The 20,331-nt window shown below is 43.1% G+C and overlaps 1 protein-coding gene across 2 annotated transcripts; it reads left to right on the top strand.

Annotated features, from left to right (window-relative positions):
• Positions 1-152: 152 nt before the first annotated feature.
• On the top strand, positions 153-18,369 carry rps6kal (ribosomal protein S6 kinase a, like). Of its 2 annotated transcripts, XM_008284956.1 has the most exons (22): positions 153-513; positions 3,046-3,105; positions 3,211-3,327; positions 3,409-3,490; positions 3,605-3,685; positions 3,951-4,030; positions 4,775-4,881; positions 5,730-5,767; positions 5,974-6,116; positions 6,213-6,283; positions 6,420-6,508; positions 6,698-6,762; positions 7,155-7,257; positions 7,428-7,552; positions 8,489-8,611; positions 9,605-9,694; positions 9,790-9,948; positions 10,033-10,194; positions 10,348-10,424; positions 10,682-10,799; positions 11,617-11,757; positions 16,978-18,369. In XM_008284956.1, the coding sequence occupies exons 1-22, from the start codon at positions 487-489 to the stop codon at positions 17,101-17,103; spliced, it is 2,184 nt and encodes a 727-aa protein (XP_008283178.1). In that variant the 5' UTR covers positions 153-486; the 3' UTR covers positions 17,104-18,369. The 2 variants fall into 2 exon arrangements, with proteins under 2 accessions (XP_008283178.1, XP_008283179.1); XM_008284957.1 differs by lacking the exons at positions 153-513; positions 3,046-3,105; positions 3,211-3,327; positions 3,409-3,490 and having other exon boundaries at positions 4,765-4,881.
• The last annotated feature ends 1,962 nt before the right edge of the window (positions 18,370-20,331 follow it).

Below are 20,331 nucleotides of genomic sequence, written 5' to 3'. Positions count from 1 at the left end.
GGCGTGACAGCGTGTCACACAGCATCGAGTCCGTCCTCCCCCCTTCCCTCCACCTCCACCACCACCACCACCACCCTTCCCACGCCAGCCACCACCACCACCACCAGCACCACTCCCCCTCCTCCTCTCTATCTCCAGATCTGCTGCTGCTGCTGCTTTGGTTTGGACGGGGGGAAATCCTTAACTGAATTGCGTCATAAATACGTCAATAAACTCTCATTCACTGACGGTCAGGTACCACGGTAGCCGCCATATTCGCATCCATGGCAGGGTAGCGGTGCTCTCGGCGAGCGTGTGATCCAGTCATCAACATCTACCGCGTCCCCCCTCCGGATCCGGTCCCGGTAGCGGCCACCCAGCGTGCATCCGAACATCAAAGCAGAAACAGCCGGACTTCCACACAAGGGGGGGAAAGAACATGCAACGTGGAGCGGGGGTCTAGGTGGACTACGATGCCTTAGACTGAGAGAGGAATCCTGGCACAAGATGGAGGTAAACAGCGTTAGTAGTGAGGTGAGTTGACAAATGCGCGTTTTGCATGTTAATTCGACGAACAATGCCGCGGCTCGGTGCTGTCCCGTTAAGTTAGCTTGCCCTGCGAGGCTTAAATTCGCGTCACGACCCGCAGCGCACCGTGATGCATGCTAACACGCTAGCTAATGCTAACAGCTGGTTAGATGTTTATTTTTGTTGCACTACCCGGGTTTATTAGTTTCACGGCCGCCGGTCCGGACTTTCGCCGCCGTTTACCGTGCCGCACGCAGGTCGGGCTCTTTATCCGGCGACACGAGACCTTTTCCTCGCTTTTGTTGTTATTTACACTTCTCAAGAGGAGTTTGCCTCATAGCTAGCTTAGCGCATGTAGCATTAGCTTGGAGTTAGCTTGTTGCTAGCTGGCAGTTTGCAGGCTTGAAACTTGGGAGACAAGTTTTGTTTTTTAACCGGCCTCCTGCTCTTGGTTGATAAAAAGCTGCTTTTGCGTGTTTGTCGTTTGTCGCTGAAACGTTTCGAGCATTTAAAAAGCGTTAAATTTGTCTAACAGTAGCTGCGCTGAATGTGGTCAGACGTGCTCACAACTGAGAGCTGCCTTGTGATGCTGTTAATAGTTAGAACTTGGGTTTTTATTCGCTGGGTTTTAAGTTAAAATGTAATTAAATGGAATCTACACATGTAGTAATGCATTCATGATCTAGTTAAGTGATTTTGTGAACATTACTGTTGCATGTACATTATAAGATAAGTTACTTGGGGATCATAACAGCATGGAGCTTGTGTTAATTATAGGTTCAGTTTTATTCTTTAGGTCTTTGCTTCTAGAGACTCATCCAAATCAAGTCTTGTGACAGAAACAGTCAGTTTGCTTTTACGTGGGGGCCCCCATGATGTTTTTCCACGTCCTGCTAAGCCAACCTGACATCCTAAACCATCTCCGTCTCTGGGATTCTTTGCAGTCTTTTCACACCTACAGTCCAAACTGTCTGTCTGACTGCTGTGACTGTTTTAAAGCCAACAGAAAGTTGTTGCAACATCCACTTCTGACCCAGTGCATTCTGTGTTTGAACTAAACCCTCCTCCCGTTACAGTCCTGCCGTTAAATTCTCAAACTTTCTGCTCAATCTGTTGGAGGTTTGTGTGCATAGAAAGGCTGAATAAGTCATTATTTAACTATCGCACCCAAAATATTTCCAGGTTTCACAAAACTTTTGCATCTCCTGCTACAAATAAACACTTTAATCTGCTGTTTACCGAATACCGCACCTTTGAAGGCTGCCAAGATTACAGAAGCACAGAAGTAAACATCAGCTTAGCCACCTAAACCGGGCCAGTGGGGATGCTGGTTGTTTAATCCACTTTGAATCAGTTTTTTTTGTGACTTTGAAGATGCTGCTTTATCAAACCCTCGATGCCGGCATCAGTGAATGTGAGATGACATTATGTATGGCTGTCAGACATGTTTTTTCGCATGGCTGAAAAAGGCTCGCCTGGTTGTGCTGCAAGTGTAGGCTGCGCTCTGTTACAAGCCGTGATGAGCCACAGCAAAGGTGGGAGTGAAAGTGTATGTGTGAATTATGACACAAGCACTGCCCTGGCTTTGGCTAGCCTGGATATTATACTTCACAGATGCACCGAGGCTTCGATTTTGAAGTTTATTCAGCGTTATATCAGGCTTTGAAGTGTGTGTGTGTCTGGCCTGATTTGAATGTTTATGTATGTAATGTTATTCTGTAAGATATTGGAGAGTGGTTTGTTGGCCACTGTTCTGTGGATGTACGTGAGTGTGTGTTGGTGGCTCCACCCACTGAGTGGGCTTGCGTAGCGCTATGACTCATCCCCCCTCTTCAGAGGCTTGATGGAATTCAACACACAAACACAGTGGACTGAATACATAATACAGGCTCCGCTTCCGCACAGAAGTGAAATATTCAGACCTGGATAATGTTGTAGCGGTCAGTGCGTTGTCTGATTTGCTTGCAGATGCTGATACATCTGGCATTTCTCTTCTGACAGTCTCATCACAGTGAGTGCGCATAAAGCAGCCTCTTAAGTGTGACTCCGAGTAGGTTAAAGCATGCCTCTTTGTGGTCATTCAAAAGAAAAGCATCTTACCACTGCCATCAGCTACAAGCGCTAAAAGATCCGGGCACTACTTTGTCCTCAGAAGGCTGAATGCTGACTGTAGCCCCAGCAAAAAATCTGACTCTCCGAGCCAGTCAGACATGTTGTTTTTGCTCTGGCTGGGGATTAAGCTAGAATGCTAATAATGAGGGGCTTTATAGGGACAGGATGAGAGCTGGACAGCTGGACGCGCTTTAAGTATGGACTCCATACTGTTTGACAACAAATAGGGCTTCAGTTGGAAAAGTGAAAGCGCTGTGTTATTGCATGTGACTCATCGGTTTCATCTGTTGAATCTTCCATCATACATGTGGGCGTGCAGCAGCTGCAGTCATAGTCCTGCTCAGCTGAAAACAAGGATGAACAAGCTTTGTGAAAGTCTTTAACTGTTGACGACTCCTCTGATAAAATTCATTGGTTTGGCTGCAGGTCAATGGACATCAGATCATGGACGAGCCCATGGAGGAGGGAGAGTCTTTCTCACACTGTGTAAGTAAAGCCGGGCTTGTGGTCTCGTGTTTGTTTGTGTGGACGCGTGGAGGATGACATACCTGTTGTGGGCGTCTGTCTCATACTGATGCTGTCTGTGTGTAGGATGACGGGACATATAAGGAGATCCCTATCACCCACCATGTGAAAGAGGGCTGTGAAAAAGCTGATCCGTCTCAGTTTGAACTACTCAAAGTCCTCGGCCAGGGCTCTTTTGGCAAGGTGAGGAAAGTCAGAAGAACAATCAAAGCGTTTCGGTCAGCACGGGCGTTTCGTCTAAATTCTCCGTCTTTCCTCTCTCAGGTGTTTCTTGTCAGGAAGATTGTGGGTCCAGATGCTGGTCAGTTATATGCAATGAAAGTTCTAAAAAAGGCATCTTTGAAAGGTAACGCCACACTGTTTTTAATCAAGCTCCGCACGAAACACCACTTTGCAAATTTCCTAGTATGGTTTGTCCACAGCGTCTCACTGCCCCTTTGTTTTTTTTTTGTTTCTCCAGTCAGGGACAGAGTTCGCACTAAAATGGAAAGAGACATTTTAGTGGAAGTCAATCATCCCTTCATAGTGAAATTGCACTACGGTAAGAGAAGCGCTCTCATGTCCATAGCATGCAGGCGATTATATATGATCGTACAGATTACGTCCTAGTTAAGGTTGAATGTGGGATAAGCTGCTTACGTGCATCTTCGTGTTCCCGTCAGAAGCATCTTTGTTGACATCATTTATCAGAATATGTTCGGTGTTACTGCGCAGTTATTAAAACAGACTTGACACTCGAATACCTGTTGTGAAGTCAGAATGCGATTAGCTTGCGGATAAATGATTTATTTCCTTCCCTTCCCCAGCCTTTCAGACAGAAGGGAAACTGTATTTAATACTGGACTTTCTCAGGGGAGGGGATGTATTCACTCGCTTATCCAAAGAGGTAAGCTGACGTTCTGTTGCCTTACACTTAATTATGCTCATTAAGCTCATTCACATCTCTTTCCTGGTTTTTGTTATTACGCCTGTTATGAAAAGCAAAGTGTAGCATGTCCTTTTCCGTTGACGCTTTTAAACCTTTGTGACATGTTTGTGAAAATCTGAACCACAGATGCTACAAGGTTCATTTCTAAACCCGAAGGAATTGTTTAGATGACAGCTACAAATGGAACAGGTGCAGATTTAGAATGCTAGACTACTTTATTTTATAAGAGCATAAGTACTGCCAAGTCATTTGTCTCTCCTGTTTTGTGTGTGTGTGTGTGTGTGCTTTTTATTCAGATTATGTCTTGAATTCCTCCTGGAAACACAAGTGCTTTTCTTGGAATCTTTATTCGCTTTTACATCATCAGTTGCTTGTCAGTTAGAGGCCCAGATCAGCTCTTTTCAAATGCTTTCAGGGTTCTCAAACAATGTGTGATTGTTCTCAAGATAGACCTTGTGTTGAAAGCATGTCTCAGAGCTGCAGCGATAGCTGCCAGTAGTGTCAAATCAACAGCTTGCTGAACTGTGTACCCTATTTGAAAATGTTGATGTTGTGACAATAATAATAATAATTCTCTGTTTTCTGTGTTTGTGGTAACTGAAGCTTAATATTGAAGTTGTGTGTCTTTTTTTTGTTTCCTTTGCTGCTGAATTTCTCTTCTTCTTCAGAGTTCAGAGAGTAAATTTGTCCAGTTCTTATCAGGTTATGTTTACAGAGGAAGATGTGAAATTCTACCTTGCAGAGCTGGCCCTGGCCCTCGACCACCTGCACAACCTGGGCATAGTTTACAGAGATCTCAAGCCAGAGAAGTACGTACACACACCTCTCCTTCACCTCTGACCTTTCACACGTCACACCCAAGCACACACAATACAGAAAGCACCTGCACAACTGTGATTTACTTTGGGTTTCATTCTAAACGTCTGTCCTCACAAGTCCAAAGCCACAAATGATTTTTTTTGACTTGCACATCACCTTCTGTATTTTCAAAACACTCGTGTGCTCTGGTCTATTTTAGCAACAGTGGAGCTTATGAGGAGGCATCACTTAAGATCTTCATATGAATCACCTCTTTTTTTTATGAAAATATAGTATAATGAAATGGCGAATCATATTTTTATTCTGTGTGGGAAGATTTCAAGGACCTAAAAGTTGAATTATCAGTATTATATAAAGTCTGCTCGAAGACAGTTTGCATGGCACTTATGTATGCATAAATCATTGGCATAAAATATTATCACAAGATGATATCAAGAGCCATTTACTCTCTTTAACAACAAATGGAAGCTGATCAGACTTGGTAGAATAAGCACTTTCAAGAAGATGAATTCGTTTCTCCAACAACTGATTTCCATCCACTTATTTCTGAGTCAAAGTTAAAGTGTTTTTTAGTGAGTTTTTAGTCTTTTGCTTGCACTAAAAAACTCTGTCCCTTGGCAGAAATTACATGGAGGAGGCACTGATCTGTCAGTTCTTATTCTTAACTGTGCACTTGAAACCTTCAGAACTCGAGAACAAGTTTCACACAAAACTCTTAGATCTTATACGTTTCAAGGGACTTAAGCAGGAAACAAAGGCATCAGATCACTTGAATGCTGCCATTGCAGGAGTAGCTGTTTGAAGCTCACCTCTGTGGAAAACTCTTCTTGTCTTTCAGCATCCTACTTGATGAAGCTGGACATATAAAGTTAACAGGTATGTCTCTGACCAGTTGCTTAATTATTGAAATGCAAAGCTACCTTTTTGTTTTTTTAGTCTGGTAAGAGTTTTTGTATTGTCTAATCTAGTCTATTAAACTCTTTTATATTAAATTCATACTTATAAAAACTAGATTCGTAACAACGTCTTCGATACACAGACTTTTCCACAGCTACACTTTAATTTGCGATTTTGTCGTGCAGACTTTGGCTTGAGTAAAGAGTCAGTAGATGCTGATAAGAAGGCTTATTCCTTCTGTGGTACGGTGGAGTATATGGCCCCTGAGGTGGTCAACAGGAGAGGACACACGCAGAGTGCAGACTGGTGGTCTCTGGGAGTACTAATGGTACACAAAACTCACACAAATCCACATTATAATTGAATGACACTCCTGTGAAATGATAACACCCAGTTCATCTGCTCTCCTGCTGTGTGTTTGCAGTTTGAGATGCTAACAGGGACATTACCGTTCCAAGGGAAAGACCGCAACGAGACCATGAACATGATTCTCAAGTGAGTCATTATGCGTGGCGTTTTTAAGACACTGAAAGCATGTCAGACAAGTTTTGATGTGTATGTAATGATCAGGCTGAGCTGTTCTTGTTGCTCGTGTTAACCTGTAGCCCCGTGCTCCTTCTTCCCCCTCCAGAGCTAAGTTGGGAATGCCCCAGTTCCTAAGTTTGGAAGCCCAGAGTTTGCTGAGAATGCTGTTTAAACGTAACCCCGCTAACAGACTAGGTAAGGAGGAAAATGAGGTGTTTTGATCGTCACATTGCACCGTTCCCTTCGCTGAAGCTTGTTAGCGTTTTGGCACCTACTTAAATTATGTGCTGGAAGAAAAAAAAAATGTGTGAATGTGTTGATCTTGTGAAAACAATAAGAACGAAGGCGCCAGGTTAACTGAACCAAAGTGGTCTGTGTCTTCAGGGGCCGGGCCCGATGGAGTGGAGGAGATCAAACGGCACGCTTTCTTTTCCACCATCGACTGGAATGTGAGCACACACTTCTCCCCTCTCGTTTCTCACATAGACGCACACACACATGTAACTCCCCAGCTTCTGTTGAGGATTCACACCTAACAAACGTTTGGCTTGGTGACTACTGGCCATCAGTCTTGGCACACGGCTACTATGTTTGTGTGCGCGCGAGTCTGGGCAGAGGTCCAGTTCTCACTGTGTGTGCACTAATAGCCCTGCGTGAGTGTTTAAGAGCCAGCAGGATGCTATTGGCCGGACCGAGCCGTGGAGGGATTGGAGGGGGTTAATCTGGGAGGGGTCTTGGCTACTCTTGCACATATGTTCACACACTCCCAACAGCCTGCGGTAGGGCTCCGTATCTTAACATGTGTTTTCTGAGTGCGCGTATCTCGTTTTTTTTCCCTCAGAAACTGTACAGGAGAGAGCTCCAGCCCCCATTCAAGCCTGCAGCAGGTAAACCAGATGACACGTTCTGCTTCGACCCAGAGTTCACCGCTAAAACGCCTAAAGGTAAGCCTACACCTACACAGACACATGTTCTGCTCGCATGCTTTCGAGTATACAAGCGGGGAACCCGCTCCTGCAGCCATGGAGACTGCAAGTGAGGCCCGACTACTAACTTTAGTGGGTATTTGTATGTGCAGTTTGTCTATATTATGAATTATCTTTTGTGTATCTAGATTCCCCAGGTATCCCGCCCAGCGCTAACGCCCACCAGCTCTTCAAAGGCTTCAGCTTTGTTGCTCCAACCCCGATGGATGAGAACAAGAGCTCCCCGCTGCTCAGCATACTCCCCATAGTTCAGGTGAATCTCTGCTTTGCATATGCCCTCTCTCACACATTCATTTTTACAGTATTGACTTTCATACATGGAGGTCACACAGAGACACGTGTTTTGCTCTTTAGCTCCATTTACCCCTAATCGTGGACGATGTAGGTTTTTGACATTTTGCAGCACTGATTAGAAACATCTACGACTTACTGTGGAGCTGTACGCTGATTTCACATTGCACACAGCTCTGGGAGAAGTTAATCCAGGTGCAAGGGAGTTAGCACCACATTTAGCACATCTGTAAGTGTGACAGAGCAATTATCACAACATTGTAATTGTAATAATTAATTTGGCGACTTTGTAATGGTGCTGAAGCTTTTCTAGAGTCTTCTGGCAAACTTAGCAGCCACATTTTTTTTTTATCACAACAAAGGAAAATCCAATCAGAATAGTTTGGTATAATGGCAGAAGTTCAGCTGCAAAAATCACCTGAATTATCCAACAATGGCGCTTGTGTTCCAGCGCCGACCTACACACGGCGTCCTTCGCAAGACACACGTGTTAAGTCGCTGTCACACCTGCAACTGTTAGTTTGTTCGCATTTTGTCGTTATGCAACGCACAAACACGCAGCCAAATACTAAAATGGTAGAAAACCTGGTGTGACAGTTGCTGCTGAATATGTAGTTTACAACACCACCGCTGAAGTTCCACTCTGGTGAATTTGTGAGGGAAAAACTAAAATGTTTGCGCGTCTCAAAACACCAGGATGCTCTGACATGTAATTACACTTTGCTGACTTGTATTTACCGCCAGTGAACTGGAGTGGAACTGCTCAATCACATCATGTGAGAATAATGCTTAGACATGGCTTGTGAAGGGCAGAAGGTGAAAGACGCTTTGCTGGGACTAGCTCATCCAGTTAAGGTCACAGAATCCAATATCACGATTAATATTCCTGTCCTTTCAGATGCACGGGGGCTCGGCCAAGTTCTCCGATCTGTACGAGCTGCAGGAGGACATAGGGGTTGGCTCCTACTCTATTTGTAAACGCTGTGTACACCGAGTCTCTGCTATGGACTATGCTGTGAAGGTAACCAGTTAAATTTGATTGTCAAGTCTTTGTTATGACTTCTGCTTTTTTTGAGCATTAGTACCAAAGTTAAGCAGGGGTCACCAGGTGTCCAACAATGTGTGTTGTGTTATATCTAATGTAGCGTTAGTAGCCATTTCTCCTGAGGTGCCGTGACGCATATAATCCACCCTCCCTGCTGAGAAAGGTGGTAAAACATATTCAGGTTATTCCTCCCTCACTGATTGAAACAGGCTCATCTGCTTGTTATTATTTCAGCTTTAAGTCCCCTCGCTGTCACAGTGACGTGTGACAAACGTGACTCATTTAGGATCAGCATTGCAGTTATTTTGCATCCAGTACAAGAAGGGCAACTTCGACAGTTTGCTCGCTGAATGTTAATAGTCATATCTTGTCCATTGCCGCCGCTGCTGCTAACATTGGGGTTGCTAATATACTGTCATCTGTTAAACACACACAGAGAGTACTTCATAATCAGAGCTGTCTGATCAGATCCACTTGGGTAATATACATAATTTAAATGGACCCAGCCTGAATGCAACTAAGTGATAAAGCATGGGTCATCCCAGCATGGACCTCGATTTCTCAGCTCGTCATCAGTTTGTTTTTCAAATATCTCTGCGTGCCACTATTCACAGTAGGCCCAAGAGAACTACAGTAGAAGCACCAAATTTTTAATTGTCAGGCATCTGAATTCAATTAAAGGACATGGTTGTACTGTGAATGGACAGCAGGTGTTTCTAGAATGTGCTTTCATAGAGTTTCTGCACCTTGGGATGAGGGAAACTGCTGAAAATGGAGTAATCATTGCTGACAATGTGGTTAGTCGTGCCAGTGCACCAGCAGAGGGCAGCACAGCCTCACAGATTGCAGGAACGCTTTAGACAGTTGAGATTGTTAACTGCTGTATATTACACAGAAGATTGATTTTAATCAGCCAAACAGGATTTTTGTAATTTAATAACTGTTGTTGTCTGTTTTTCTGTTGCTCAGATTATAGACAAAAGTAAGAGGGACCCCTCTGAGGAGATTGAAATCCTGATGCGATACGGACAGCACCCCAACATCATCACTCTGAAAGACGTCAGTAACGTTTGTCTCTAAGTTTTCTAAGATTGGTAAGTTTTTGGGGGTAAACTCTGACAGATTGTCTTTCTGTTTGTGTATGTGTGTTTCAGGTGTATGATGAAGGCAGGTATGTGTACCTGGTAACGGAGCTGATGAAAGGAGGGGAGCTGCTGGATAAAATCCTCAGGCAGAAGTTTTTCTCTGAGAGAGAGGCCAGTGCTGTGCTCTACACCATCACCAAGACTGTTGACTACCTCCACTGCCAAGGGGTGAGCAAACGCGTCTACAAACACTCAGACCAGAGCGAATTTCACAAACCCTCTGTAATATGTTCTCCTCCTGCTTCTCTCCAGGTGGTACACCGAGACCTGAAGCCCAGCAACATCCTGTACATGGACGACTCGGGGAATCCTGACTCCATCAGGATCTGTGACTTTGGATTCGCCAAGCAGCTTCGGGGAGGCAACGGCTTGCTCCTCACCCCCTGTTACACGGCAAACTTTGTGGCACCAGAGGTGAGAAATGATGCAGTGGTAATGCAAGATCCAAAACCTAGAAGACGGGATTTAGAAACATGGAGAAAGATGTAATGAGGGAGAAATAAAGAGAACAAAATATCCCATTGTTGGTCCCTAATAGTGTGCTTGTCTTTCTTTGTGTGTGTCTAGGTACTAATGCGACAAGGTTATGATGCAGCCTGTGATATATGGAGTCTTGGAGTTCTACTGTATACCATGTTGGCAGGGTAAGGCTGCGCTCAGGGACACATTTGGTGGGAATGATTAATAGTCGACGGCGCGTCCAATTTTCTAAACCAGTCTAATGCCTTTAGAAAGTTGGAGCTCAAAAGAGGGGCTGTGATTTAAACATGAAAGTACAACAGCTCTCTGGTGACTAGTTTTCCCTGTGCCTGGAAGCACGGGTAGCGTCTTTGAAGTTGAACACTGCATGTAAGATGATGTGATGTGTTTTCCTAACCTCTGCTTTTCATCCCTCTGTCAGGTACACACCGTTCGCTAATGGGCCAAACGACACACCAGAGGAGATTCTTCTCCGGATAGGATCTGGAAAGTTCTCTTTGACGGGTGGCAACTGGGATACTGTATCAGACACCTCGAAGGTACACAAACCGGCACTCTGACTGAATCCTTCACGCTTATGTTAGTGAATTATCTTCTTTTAATGTAGCTATAGTATTGGTATTTTGTCTTTAATACTGGATTTGCCTCATTTGGTGTTTTTTTGCAAAGCAGTGATAAAAAATGGTGTTGAAAATGTTCTGTTATGTTGGTGAAGTTTTATCAGTGCAGCACCTTTCAAAAGCAGACATCACAGAGTGCTTCACAATAAAGCACTAAAAAGAGACAAAGAGGCATTTTTTTGTTGGACCCTCAAAAAGTTTTCGTCTCCACCAAAGGAAAATCACCAGCACCGGCATGACAAGAGTTGAAAATACAAATTGCAATTCAAATTTGTAACCAGTTTTGCTAATTTCAGCATCATTTACTGAAGCATAAGAGACTTTATTTGTTTTTCAGGTGGTCAGAAATTACAGGAAAATGCACAGAATTCTGTCTGTAACACAAAGTTATTGCCTTTTTTGTTAGTATTCACCCTCCAAAGCTGCATTCTGTTCTAGGAAAAACCCTCCGTAAAATCTAGACAACTGGATTAAAACATGAGGCAAAACTAAAACAAACCTAAACTAAACAAAAGCAAGTCTAAACAAATGGGCCTTGAGCTGCATTTCTAAAGTGTCCACAGATTTTTAATGGGGAAGACTTTCAGAGCTATGACCTCAAAAGCTCAGTCTCCTTTTATTTAAATGTTTAATACTCACTGGAACTTTTTTAGTCAATGAAAAACTGTCCAGTCATGCTTATATAGTACAAACAAACCTTTATAATAACACAAATTGAATATGATTGATCCTCCAGGACCTGCTTTCCCATATGCTTCATGTGGACCCTCACCAGCGATACACAGCCGAGCAGGTTCTAAAGCATTCCTGGATCACATGTAGAGATACGCTACCACACTTCCAGCTCACACGCCATGACGCACCGCACCTCGTCAAGGTGAGTACACACGCAACATCCCGCCAACTAACAAAGACGGGGACCAACCGGTTTTGATTTCGTTTTTTGCGGACGGCTTTACGCAGTCTCACGACTTCAGTACAGGTGCTGGGCTCTTGTGTTTGATTTCAGACTCTTACGTCTGTGCTTCTCGACGAATAAAAGGGATCCTTGGTGATTCATCCGTTTCTAATCTCATCTGTCGCTAATGCCACATCCTGCACAGCAGTCATGTCCATCCTGTCTCATCTTGCCACTTACCCAGATCAGATGCTTCCTCAAATGGAACTCATCTTTTTGTGTCTTGCCGTGTGTTTGGTCTTCAAGTGGTGAGGAGGGAGCTGTTGCTAGGTGACTGAAAACAACACAAAAAAAAAAGATTGTTGTCTTGCTCACTTTTCAAAAATAGCGAATGATTTTTGTGTTTGTGTGCATGTTTGGGATGGAGACGAGAGTACGTAACAAAACGTGCAAAAAATATAAGAATCTTCAACTTGAACCTGAGACTAAAGCATCAGTGTTGCATCACAAAATCCGAGTCTTTCCACTTACAAAGTAAAGGACAAAGTATTTGAAGGTGGCTAAAGTTGCAGTAAAACAACACAACAGAGCTCCCTAAGCTGTAGTGGTGCTGTGTCCATCGCATCGCTTGTTCTCAGACACAGGCAGGTTTCCTGGACAGCATCCTTAAGAAGTGTGTGACCCACCTTAGTTGACCTCCCTTAATCTCCGAGAGCAGCAGCTTTGTACTGAGACACTCTGAAATTACTAAACTGTTCACCCAGTTCCCTGCATCTGTGCATGGGAATCTGCTTATGTCTTTGAGCTTGTTCTTTCACATACAACCCAAAATCTGTGATTATAGCTGAGGGAGGATCATCAGTCAGCAGAGAGCTTTGTTTTGTGACTCTTGAAACGCTCACTGTCCTGTTTGCCCTCAACAATTGTGCCTAAAAACCTTCCTTTGTAGTTTCACACATACCAAGACGCCATCAGATTGATGTTTATTCACGTAGTAGTTGGGAAAAGTCATACGAATACAGTCATCAGTTATTCTGCCCCTGATATTGGGCTGCAAGGTGGCTCGGTGGTTAGCATTGTTGCCTCACAGCAAGAAGGTGAGGACACCGGGGATCTTTCTGTGTGGAGTTTGCATGTTCTCCCCGTGCAGTGTGGGTTCTCTGGCTTCCTCCCACAAGGTCCAAAAACATGTTGAGGTTAATTGGTGATTCTAAATTGTCCGTAGGTGTGAATGTGAGTGTGCTTGGTTGTCTGTCTCTAAGTGTAGCCCTGTGATAGACTGGTGACCTGTCCAGGGTGTCTCCTGCCTTCACCCTGAGTCAGCTGCCAGCCCGCCTGCGACCCTAGTGAGGATTAAGCGGTGTGTAGATAATGGATGGATGGATGGAAAAGATAGAAAGTAGAGTTTTCATGAGGTCAACCACCTGTTCGACCTCACCGACTCACTTCTTTTGTTATTTCTGAAGCGACTGCGAAGGAAAGCAGCACAGTCAAGGTCACTGTCATGTCTGTGGAGCAGTTTCAATGCACGTGTTGTTACACTGCACTTCATCCAAGGACGGTATCAGCAGGTTTTATTAAAAGGTTTCCAGCGTCATTAACACCCCGCCAGCAGACTGCACAATTAACGTCAGATAGGCCGCGGTAGTTCAGCACACTCACGCTTGTTACGTTAAAATCTACCCTCGCTATTGGCGTGACTGTGACCGTGCATTGTTCCTACACCCATCACACTCCTCTTAGTCATCGGTCCAACAGCTGTCACGGCTCCGTTCTTGCTCCTCCGTCTTGCACATCTGTTTATGACAATTGCTTTATATCTAAACGCCCCTCTGGGGGCCGCTGATGTCAGGAGGGGTTATTTTCGTACCTGTTGTCTCGCTTTGGTTTGAACAAGCATCGCCCTTGTGTGACCTCTGGAGCAATTAACCACCTTTTCTATCCAGAGTCAGTAAACAGCAGTCAGCTGCAGACACTCTGCCAGAGGTATATGTTATAGTGTTATAGTATATTACAATATTATTTTATTTTATTTATATTTTTATTTTATTTATTTATTTTGTCTTCATTGAAACTGGTACAAAATACATTTCACTGCACATTGTACCGTGTATGAATGTGTATGTGACAAATCAAGCTTATCTTATCTAGAATGTAGTCCTACATAATCATTTACCTTGTTGTTGCCCCTTTTTATGGCATTTTTATTAGATAGCGACACTAGAAAGTTGACAGCAAATGAGGGGGAGAGGAAGAAGTTCATCGAGGACGTCGTAATAATCTGGGACTTGCCAAGATTTAAAATCTCATTGTTAGACACGATAGATAATTTAGCTTGTTTTAAAAGTTATTTACTCATTTTTACTCCTTGATTTTACAGAACAATCTTAAATTGAACATTAAATCATCTTATTTCAAGATTTCTTGTCCAGTAAAATGTACTTGCTGCATGGACAGATAGTTTCACTAGTTTTAGGTCATTTTCTTCTCAAATCTAGTGTTTATATCTTATGTTTGGGCTTCCCTTTTTTGCAGTGTGTCTGTTTGTACATCAGTATTTGCTGCTCGTACTTTTGTTTTTCATGAGATTTTATTCAGCGTTTACAATTTACACAAAACAAAACAGCCAGAAAACAGAACAAGAGCAACAAAACAAAACATTCAACATACATGTGCTCCGCTCAACAGACCAGCTTAAGGATTATATCTGATGAGTTAATTATAAATGCACTACGTATACTAATGTATACCTCACATCCCTCATCTTTTATCCTTGACTAAGAGAAACCGACAACCCAGTACAATCAGTTAAATTATGATCACTCAGGTGTTGTGTTCTATTTAAGTGTAAAAGCATATTTTTCAAATTTTTAATCCTTCTTCTCATATGATTTTGTTTGTCCTTTTTAATCACAACACATTTTCTTCCCAGTGTAGTAATGTGTCGACTTCATGCAGCTTTCGTCTACAAGTTTTTTTTTATGCAGTTGACGAAAAGTGAATAATCCAACACCTAGCTGTATTTCATAACCTGTCTTGAATTACACAAAGGGACGGTTTAAAATTAAATTCCGCCCCTTCTACCGCTTATAACCAGTATTATATAAACCTAATTAAATCTTCCTCATCTTGCTACAGTCTAAAAATGTCTGCACCAATGACTCGGTTTCATTTTTTTCCACTTCTGTTAAGCGATATCTGCCCTTTTTAAAAGTCCTACTCTGTGTTGGTTTTCAATGCTGCTGCTGCTGCTCCCAGTTTGCTTCTTTTTCTTTTTTTTCTTTTTCCAAATAATGCATGACGTGTCTGTGATTCATATCCAGATAAGTGGGTTGCATGAACAAATGTTGTGTGACACAGTGTTGAATGAGCTGGAAATGATGGTGACTCACGCCGAATGTGATAAATCTGCTAAAGTGAAAAAATAATCACAGTAATCAGCAACTATTTAAATAATTGATTAATCATCCCACCACTTACTTTTCAAGTTAAAAAAAAGGCAAACATGTAAAGGTCCTTGGCTTTTGTCTTGTATGGTTTTGTGCTGTTTGTCAGACGTTGGAATCTGACATGTTTGACAGATCTGGGAAATTGTGATTGACGTTTTTTTTTACCAGTATTTTATGGACCGTTAATGGGTAATAAAAATAATAATTAGTTGCGGCCATACCTGTCAAGATTAATTGAACTCCTTCTTTTGCGTTTGAGCTGACATTCATGTCGTGTTTTTTTCAAATTAGTGGAGTTTTGCAGAGTGAAGTGAGCATTACGTAGTCACTTAGACTCAAAGCCGAGCAATCTCAGACTTAAAGAAGAAATACATGGTGCTGTCCATCATCCACACCACCAGACTACCAGGGTGCTTCAAAAAGTCCTCCTTACCTGGAAACATGTGGCTGATTTTGGGCCATAATTGCGTACTATAAAACCTTATGGCACTGTCCACAAAAGCTCAAACGAAGCAATCGGAGAACAAACGAGAGGAAAGCTTGGAGCTGGCTGCTGCTGCTGCTGCTCCAGGACAATGCGTCCATCCATGCAGCACCGGTGGCAGAAGCAGCCAAGTGGGGCTTTGAACAGCTGCCCCATGAACCCCGTTCACCCGACCTGCACCGCCTGACCTTTATCTGTTCCCCAAACCGAAATCTCACTCGACTGGTCGCCATTTTCAGACTGTTGATGAGGTCATTCATGCAGTTGAAGAGAATCAAGTGAAGTTAAAGGTTGGAAAGTACTGACGTTTTCTGTTGAGGCCGAGAACTTTTTGAAGTGCCCTCGTATATAGAACGGCAGAAACAAATGTGTCCCAATATGTAATATGTCAACTGCTTACAAATTCCTGGACGTCCTGCTAGATTCAGTCTGAATTTGCAGAATGTAAGCCGGCGTGCTTTTCTCACCATTCTGACCCATAATCCTCTGCGCAGTGGGATTAAAATTTAATTCCACCTCTACTACCTTGTAATGATTATTTTTCTGCTTTGTAAGCTATATCTGCACTTTTTCAAAGTCCTGCACCGTGTTGGGTTTTAATGCTGCTTTCAGTTTTTTATATTATGTCACTGACAGCATAAAGTTGCTCGTCCTATTGTGAGTATGAAGAAGCTTGGAGTGCACAAACAGACGAGGAGTTATTTCACACTACAGAGTGCAACAGTCAAAGTTTAAGGCGCATTATTTGGACACAGTCGTCCCAGTTGTGTGCATCCTGCAGGGAGCTGTGTGTGCTTTGTTAGGGAAGCTATAGCATATACGAAAAGTTCAAGGACTGGTGTCACAAAAGATATATTTCAATTTCCTCTTGATGACCCCCTTGAGCTTGGGGAAGAGGAAACAATCCCACGGAGCCAGGTAGGGTGAGTAGGGAGGTCGCTCCAGCACGGCGATGTTCTTCTCAGCCAGGAACTGTCGGATGGACGTTGTGAGCAGGTTGTCATGGTGAAGCAGCCACGACTCGTCCTGCCACTACTCTGCCTCTTCTCGCCGCAGGATCTCTTTGTGCTGGTTGATCATCTGTAGTTTGTAGCTTGAAATATACCCTTTGTGACACCAGTCCTGGAGCTTTTCTAACACACCTCACACATGAAGCCATCATGTTCTGCTTTGAGACTAGAAGCCAAACAGGGACACCAACAATCCAGCAGTTGCTTCATCGATCTTAAAAGCTAAACCCAAGTTTCCGTTTTGTCGTTTGTCCAGGGAGCCATGGCTGCCACCTACTCAGCACTGAGCCAGAAAACAAGTCAGCCGGTGCTGGAGCCCGTGGCGGCGTCCAGTTTAGCCCAGAGACGCAGCATGAAGAAACTCACCTCAACAGACATGTAGACTCGCATCGCCCGCCCTCCAGTTTGGACCTCACTCTCAGTCGGACTCTCATACGCAAATGCGCACACAGACCCAAGTCTTGGCCAGTCAGAGCTACTGTCTCCCTGTTTTTTTGTTTTTTTTCTTATTTTAATTTTTTTTTTTAAATCTATTTATTTGACACACCCTACATCTGCATTCACACCCGCTTACACACACACACACACACACACACACTGGACGAGGTTGCGTTGCGAAGAAGTCAGCCGAAGAGGAGAGAGGGGAATCTCACATATCTGTTACTTGCTGGGGAGACAGACTTGTATTTATTTCCACAGCTTTCATATGCACTTGCCCTCCTCGCCTTTCATTCTTTCTTCCTCGTGTGGGGAAGAAATGCACCAGCTGATGTTCTCCTTCACTGTGATTGGCTGATTCAAAGCTGCTTTGGTAAACTGTGCCCCCCCCTTCCTCCCTCCACCTCCACCTCCTCTCTCCCCAACTCCCACCCCTTCCTCTCCCCACTGCTCTTCATCTTCACTCCGCCATCCTCCTCCTCCTCCTCCTCCTCACTTCCTCCCTCCCTCCTTCCCTCGGTTGCTCTCTCGGAACTTCTTCAAAGTGAAGTAATGATTTATGTGGACGAGTGCTGGCGAGGTGATATTGACCGAGGCGTATCGTTAAGACTGTTTCCTCTCAGACAAAAAAAAAGAAGCAAAAAAATGAAAAGAAAAATATGCTTGTTGCAGATTTAAAAAAAAAAAAAGTCCATCAGGATCAAAATCATCTCCCAGCACTTTGAGTCACATGACAGCATGTGTGGACCGAACCTGTGTCGCCCCCGTTTCCCCTGAAAACTCACCGTCTGACTCATGTTACTTTGTGATGCTAACAATGTACGGACAGAGGTTTAATAAGCTGCAGACGGACAAAAGATAACGTCTAGATAACGTCTAGAGTGTCGAAGGTGAAACAATGTGGTAACCATAACAGAAACTCTCTTGTTTGCAAAAAATATATATAAATATAGATATATATATATATATAAAATGAAGATGATGAAGAGCATGTGGGGGAGCTGTAGGGATTTCTCTGGGGGGGACGGGACGCACCCCGTCGAACCAGAGAGGCTGAATTTTAAAAAAATATATATATTTCCATGGATATCTCTTCAAAAAGACATTGTGGAAATTGTATGATATTGTATTTATTTCATTTGATTTTTAAGATTCTATTTTTCTTTCAAGTTCTGTATATATTGACATTAAAGATCATTATTGACATGCACCTGCTGGTGGCCTGAGCTGCTTTGTCCTGCACTCAAAGGAAGTAGAACCTGATCGTCGGCTGAACCGCGAGAGTTTCCGGTCTCGGTTCGCAAGCTGCTGTTGCAGAATGATGCTGAGTTTCCATCTGATTTTGATGGAGAAGGTTGGGTTTTCCTTTCGTTTATAAAAATACTGTAATTTGTATCTGAGACCTGCTGAAAGTTTGTGTGAAGTAGCAGAAATGGACGAAGATGACGTAGAAACAATCGTGTCTGCTACAGTCGTCCTCTAATTTGTTCATAGCCTCCCATTAAAGATGGAATAAAACATCTGTCACTGAAATCAGTAATAAATAAAAAATTTAATGAAAATCATACATGATGGGACCCATAAACTAATATTTAGTTGAACAACCCTTTGAGCCAATCACTGCAATCAAGTGTTTTCTGTAACTCTCAGTCAGACTTCTGCACCTGTTGACAGGTGTTTGGATTTCACTGCTCATCAGCAAAGTGCTCTAATTAGCCCGGGATATATATATATATTTTTTTTTAATTATTCTTTTCAACCACAACTGAAAAGCAATGTCTTCTTTCCCTAAATTATAATTTAGCAAATTTTTATTTATTACTACTTTTTTCAGTTTCTAGTTATTTGAGCGACTATTGTGAATTTTGCCTTTTCTTTAATAGACGGGTCTGAATACATTTGAGGACGACTGTGTGTGTTTAACACAAGCTGTTGTAACATGTTTGTCGTACGAGACCAACAAAACCCGACACTCCTGTGTACCGACAGAAATAAGGTAAGAAAATAAAGTCTTATTGTTCCTCTAGAATGCCAACAAAAGTAATGTTTCAGCTACAATTAACATGTATAAACAGCTTCATGTCTTTCCAGGAAGATGGTCGCCAGCGTTCACTGAAACTTATTCATGAAAAAGCAAGTGCTGTGTATTATATTATGATGTCATGATAGGATCAATTTTGTGAATATTAAAAATATTCAAATTAATTGTATTCAAGTGGGGGCTGCAAGGTGGCGCAGTTGGTTAGCACTGATGCCTCGCAGCAAGAAGGTTGCTGGTTCACGTCCCGGTGGGGGCACCGGAATCTTTCTGTGTGGAGTTTGCATGTTCTCCCCGTGCAGCGTGGGTTCTCTCCGGGTTCTCCGGCTTCCTCCCACACAGTCCAAAAACATGTTGAGGTTAATTGGTGATTCTAAATTGTCTGTAGGTGTGAATGTGAGTGTGCTTGGTTGTCTGTCTCTCAGTGTGGCCCTGCGACAGACTGGTGACCTGTCCAGGGTGTCCCCTGCCTTCACCCTAAGTCGGCTGGGATAGACTCCAGCCCCCCATGACCCTAATGAGGATTAAGCGTTGTATAGATAATGGATGGATGGATGTATTCAAGTGGCAGCAGAAATCTCAGTAATGTCTACAAAGCTTCTGTAAATGAATGTAGCATTAACCTTTATTTTGTTTTTGTTCACATAGGAGAACAAGAGGAAAGAGCAGCACTGACGCCGCCGGATAAAGATGATGAACCCTTGTGCAATATGACGCTGCTGAATACAACAGTGCTGCCATGAAATTCTACTTTTATGAAGCTTCTGTATTTGTTTTCGTCGGGTGGCAGCTCTTCTGGATTGCATTTTAAAGTGATGACGTCATTAATATCATGCATGAGCAGGGCAAAATATTAGGAGCATTTAAAGGTATAACCCTAATATGAAAGAAAAAGAGGAATTTGACAACATGAACAAAAAGTGTAAAAGCTTCATAAAAAGTAGAATTTCTGACAGAGCTGTTGTTCTGGATTGCATTACTTTACACAGACACATGTAATAAAGTGGCCAGTGTGTATTTACCAACAGGTATGGAGCAACATTTGCATCAGAATCAGACGGAGGCCGATCCGAACCAGACGGGGATGAACATACAAAGAGATGATCTGATGGTTTTGGCTTGTGTTTCTGGCCA

Source organism: Stegastes partitus, unplaced genomic scaffold, assembly GCF_000690725.1.
Source record: "Stegastes partitus isolate 25-593 unplaced genomic scaffold, Stegastes_partitus-1.0.2 Scaffold382, whole genome shotgun sequence".
NCBI classification, from domain to species: Eukaryota; Metazoa; Chordata; class Actinopteri; family Pomacentridae; genus Stegastes; species Stegastes partitus.
This window is presented reverse-complemented; position numbering and strand designations above follow the sequence as displayed.

What these genes read in the sequence shown, in the direction of transcription:
- rps6kal (XM_008284956.1), top strand. Translation starts at nt 487, where the DNA reads ATGGAGGTAAACAGCGTTAGTAGTGAG. An exon ending in TCACTCGCTTATCCAAAGAG is followed by an intron (nt 4,031 to 4,774) that starts GTAAGCTGACGT and finishes AGTTCTTATCAG; the next exon opens with GTTATGTTTACAGAGGAAGA. An exon ending in ACTACCTCCACTGCCAAGGG is followed by an intron (nt 9,949 to 10,032) that starts GTGAGCAAACGC and finishes GCTTCTCTCCAG; the next exon opens with GTGGTACACCGAGACCTGAA.